Genomic DNA, 5303 nt, shown 5'->3' on the forward strand with positions numbered 1-5303 from the left:
GGCTCAGGAATTCTGGGAGTTGAAGTCCACGAGTCATGAAGGGACCATAGTTCCCCCATGTTGGCTCAGGAATTCTGGGAGTTGAAGTCCCCGAGTCATGAAGGGGCCATAGTTCCCCCATGCTGGCTCAGGAATTCTGGGAGTTGACGTCCGCGAGTCATGAAGGGGTCAAAGTTTCCCCCATGCTAGCTCAGGAATTCTGGGAGTTGAAGTCCACGAGTCATAAAAGAGCCACGGTTGCCTACCCCTGGACTAGATGACCTTTCCCTTCCAACTCCACCAATCTATGATTCAATCCTAACGCAAGAGCAAAGGGGAAGAAGCTGCGACAACTAATATAAGAGAGAAGGGTTCTGGGCATGATTCATTCCTGGGGATAACAGAAGGCTGAGTTCAAACTCCCTTGAAAGTTTTACACCACCGTGGAAATCTCAGAGAAAGTAGATCCATTTTAATTTCATTTGTTTGGGATTCCCTCCCCTTATTATGCAATGTCCCCAAATAACGGGGAATGTAGTGAGCAGAAACCCAGAGGGGGAGGAGGCAGATAGTATTTTAATTAAAAAGGGGACAAAAAAAGAATCAGATAAGGATTTACAAATTCCTGTTTGTGAGTTGAGAAATAGGACTTTGGCACCATCTAGTGGTTCATTTGATAAAAATCAGAATAATGGAGTTGAGAGGGACCTTGGAGGTTATCTAGTCCAACCCCCTGCTCCAGCAGGAGATTCTATAGTACCGTTCCAGACAAATGGCTGTCCAGTCTCTTCTTAAAAGCCTCCAGTGATGGAGCACCCACAACTTCTGGAGGCAAGGAGTTCCACTGGTTAATTGTCCTCACTGTCAGGAAGTTTCTCCTTAGTTCTAGGTTGCCTCTGTTTTTCCACCTGTTACTTCTTGTCTTGCCCTCAAGTGCTTTGGAGAATAGGTTGATCCCCTCTCTGTGACAGCCCCTCGAATATTGGAAGCATGGCTGGCTGGGGAATTCTGGGAATTTACGTCCCCACCTCTTGAAATAGGTTAAGATTGAGAATGCAGGATACCCAGATTGAAGAAAAAGGTTTAATGATTATTAACAAACGAATTCCTCTTGGAGTTGAATGCAACTTCTAAGTGATTTTAGGACATCTTTGTTGTTTTCTGGGCAACAATACAGAGAGTCCTCGACTTACGACAGCTTGCTTAGCAACCGTTCAAAATTAAAACGGACCCAAAAAGAGATAATTTACCATTTGAAGTCCCAATGTTGAGCCTCCCCCAGTCGCGTGACTACATTTTGGTCACCCGCCCATCGACCCGCACGACTTAGGATTGTCGTAATTCGAGGATTATCTGTAGTGAAAGCGATTTCACCGGTTAGGAAATTTTACTTCGAGATAAACCATGGTCTCCCATCCAGGTGTGAAACAAGCCCACACCCTGGTTTAGCTTCCCAGCCCAATTAGGAAGACAGCGATTCCTTTACTGCTACAAGCAACTTGCTCAGGCCAAATCGCAAATTCACATTTTATTTTTGCATGGAAATAAACTATATCAAAAAAATTCATTTCCCCCCCCTTTCTTTTAGTTTTGACCAAAAAAATACTTGCAGAAAAGTTTTGTGTAGGACGTCTACAATAAAAAATAATAATAATAATAATAATAACAACATCCCCGAACTTCGCAGTCAAGTTCCTTTGCCAAGTTATCGTGGAAGTCACTGGTAATTCATCAGAACATAAACAATAAACCTCGCTGGCCAGCGATTTTAGCTGTTAGCAAAGTCCTGTTTTGATAAGATAATTCATTTGTGGAAAAGGGGGGGGGACCCTACACTGTCTTCTGTAGGGGCCCAAATCTGATGGATAAGGGACCGAGAAGAATAACCAAACGTCAGTTAATAAAGTGGGCTGCCATTCTGAAAAGATAGTCCTGGATTCACAAAACCACTTTTTCTGAAATAACTTTAGAAGCCTTGTACAAATGATAACGTAGCTCAGCCTAACTGGGTCAGTTTAAAAGGTTTGAAACCCTTGGTGTACAGCAGTCACTTTTAAGACTTGTGGACTTCAATTCCCAGAATTCCTCAGCCATGGCTGGCTGGGGAATTCTGGGAGTTGAAGTCCGCGAAGAGGGGCCAAGATTGGACACTTCTGGTCTAGATCCTTAGAAGAACATTAGACCTTTCCCCCCCCCCTTAACAAAATACAGCTCCACAGCGTGGCTAAGACCAGGGGTCTTCAAACTTGGCCCTTTTAGGACTTGTGGACTTCGACTCCCAGAATTCCTCAGCCAGGCACGCTGCCTGAGGAATTCTGGGAATTGAGCTCCACACCTTTTAAAATGGCCGAGGTTGAGAAATACCAGTTTAGCTCTTTCTGAGTTAGCATTGTTTCCCCCTCACATTATGTCAGGGGTCTTCAAACTTGGCCCTTTTAGGACTCATGGACTTCAACTCCCAGAATTCCTCAGCCAGGCATGCTGGCTGAGGAATTCTGGGAGTTGAAGTCCACGAGTCCTAAAAGGGCCAAGTCTGAAGACCCCTGGCTTAGACCAAATGTATATCCTTCTTTCTCAGGCCTGGGATTTAGGGACAGAGGGAAAAAATTAACAATCGGTACACGCTCTCTTCTTTGTGAACTGGCTTTTCTCGGCAATAAACCAAGATAGAACATGAGTGCTTTATGCTCAGAGAAGACCTTAGCGGCAAAAAGAAGAGCTGGGTTAATGATCTGCAGCTCCTTTCAAGACAGGCCTACAACCCAAGGGGGTCTACTCTGATGTTCTAGTGAGGTGCTGAACGAGACCCTGGTGTTTTTTTTTAAGAAGGCCAAATGATGAATCTCAGCCAGGCCGGTTGTCCACTCTTTCCTCGTTCGGTTACGCCTCTTGGATCTGCTCGGAATTGCGGGCCGGAAGAAATTCCTCTTGAAATTCGGCTTTCTCGGGATAGAGCTTCATGTAGGTGTCAACCATTAAGTCCAAGTCGTGCTTAATGTCAAAGTTTATGTTCAACAGGGCCAAGTTGTTGGAGCGCTGCTTGGTGACCGTGTTCTTGAGGTAGGCCTTCAAGCGCCGTCGGCCGATTTCAAACTTCTCGGTCTCCACTTTCATGATGGGCAGGATGCAGAGGACCTTCAGCAGCGAGTAGACGTTGGGGAAAAACTTGATGTCCGGCAGGTGGAGGGTTTCGTAGATGGTGGTGGGAAGTTCAATGTCCTTTCCGCGGTGCTTCCACTTGATTCTCCAGCAGTGGAGCTCCGCTGAGAGCGTATCCGGGTTGGTGAGGTCGTTCTTGTACATATCGGCGTGATGTTCCTCGGAGGTATTGAATTTGAGCTGCCCCATGACCGAAGGCACTAGAGACAAGCACTTGAGGGCCTTCAAGTGCTGTTCGGAGAAGATATCCTTCAACTCCTGGATGATGTGTTCCACCGTTGGGATGCTGAGGGCTTCTTTGTAGTAATTCTCCGGCGTGATCTCAGAATCCATATTTCCCTGTTGGGTTCGGCAGAACTTCCCGGGCAACTTAATGGGAAGGTCCAGTTTGGCGGCCAAGTTGGTGGCTTCCTCAAACCAGAACTCGTGATACACCTCAATGTTCTCCATCACCTCGTTGAGGGAATGCAGGACGGCCGTCAAGCTGCTGGCCGCAAAGAAAACGTCGGACGTTTGGCCCTGGAGATTCTTCCCAAAAGCTCTGGTGAAGGAGAGAATGTTCTTGATGATCACCACCGTGACCACGAAGTCAAAATTCGCCAGGGCCATGGAGAGGATGTTGGCTTGTCCCACCAGGGAGCTGTTCCACGGCATGGAGGCTTCGTTGACGCTGTCCAAGCAGAGCACCAGAGCCTGGACGAGATCAACCACAATCTCAAAATTGTCGTGGCGTCCCGTCCAGGGAGAACGGGCGATCTCCTTTAGCAAATTCCCTTTCTCCTCGCTGTTGTGAAACAGGATGGAGATGATATTGTCCAAGCCAGCCAACATCTGAGGGGACTGCAGGAAGAAGCAGCACACCTCCTCCATGGTTCCCAGCGCCACCGAAACGCCAAGAACGGGAACCGACTTGGCCAGCCAGAGGTTCAAGGCACACGAGGAAGACAACGTGTAAATGGCCTGAGGGTACTTTTCCAAGATCCTCGTGGCCACCGTCTTCATTTTAGAAGCAAACCCACTGGAGACCACATAGGCTTGACCTCTACAATATTCCATGTTTAAGCCCCACTTTTCGGTAATGGTGGTGTGGAACTTCACCGCTAAAATTTCCGGGTCGGCTTCGTAAGGGAGGAAGCCGATGAATTCCTCCCGCAAGTTGTGAGCGTCGTCCACAAATCTCACCAGGATCGGCAAGTGCTCCTCGCCCGCCAAGTCCACCACTTCGTCGGTGACGATGGAGAAGAACTGAGAGTCCCTCACCTCCCTCAGCATTTCCTCTCGCACGCAATTCTCGCAAATCTCCAGCATTTGCTTCTGTTGGGTTTGCGAGCAATAGGCCAGGTTCACGGCGGTGGTCTCGAACTGTTTCCTCAGAACTTCGTCTCCGGAATTGATGCGGAATTCCAAGAGGGCTTGGAAATTGTCCGGGGTGAAAATGTCCTCGGGGAGCTCGTCACCGTTGTGGCCATCCAGAGGGATGTTTTGTTTGCCCATGAGGATTAAAATCTCAAATAAAGATTTGAGGTAATCCTTGTTTTCCCGCTCTTCCTGGCTTAGCGGGGCGTCGTCGTTGACCGGCTCTTCTCGGCCTTCTTCCGAGGCCGGATTCTGGACGTCGTTCTTGGATTCCACGTTGGTCTTTTCTTGTTCAAACGTTTCGTCAACTAGGGAAACGGGGAAAAGTTTATTTAATTTTGGCCCGCTGGTAATAGCAAAACATTCTCTTCGAAATGACTGATGACGTTAAATACTTTAGTGGTGTTGTTTATTTGATTTTATTACTTTAGAACAGAGGTCTTCAAACTTGGCCCCTTCATGACTTGTGGACTTCAAGTCCCAGAATTCCTCAGCCAGCGTGCCTGGCTGAGGAATTCTGGGACTTGAAGTCCACAAGTCATGAAGGGGCCATAGCTCCCCCATGCTGGCTGAGGAATTCTGGGAGTTGAAGTCCACAAGTCATAAAAGGGCCAAGTTTGAAGACCCCTGCTTTAGAAGTAACTCAAGGTGGCTAAGACATACTGGACTACTACGCCTTCCTCCTTTTCCCCACAACAACCTTGTGAGGTGGGTTAGGCTGAGAGAGTGTGATTGGCTCGCAGTCAGCCAGCTGGCTTTCATGCCAAAGAACTCATAATCTCCTGGTGATTGGCCCAAAGTCACCCAGC

The 5303-nt window shown here is 47.8% G+C and overlaps 1 protein-coding gene across 1 annotated transcript; it reads right to left on the reverse strand.

Annotated features, from left to right (window-relative positions):
- Positions 1 to 2859: 2859 nt before the first annotated feature.
- On the reverse strand, positions 2860 to 4802 carry LOC107300327 (52 kDa repressor of the inhibitor of the protein kinase-like; the record flags this gene model as incomplete). The annotated part of the gene is made up of 1 exon (XM_015829660.1): positions 2860 to 4802. A coding segment is annotated over one exon (1943 nt), but the record flags the coding sequence as incomplete, so codon positions are not given.
- Positions 4803 to 5303: the final 501 nt, after the last annotated feature.

Source organism: Protobothrops mucrosquamatus, unplaced genomic scaffold (assembly GCF_001527695.2).
Source record: "Protobothrops mucrosquamatus isolate PMUCROS unplaced genomic scaffold, P.Mucros_1.0 scaffold6684, whole genome shotgun sequence".
Lineage (NCBI taxonomy): Eukaryota > Metazoa > Chordata > Lepidosauria > Squamata > Viperidae > Protobothrops > Protobothrops mucrosquamatus.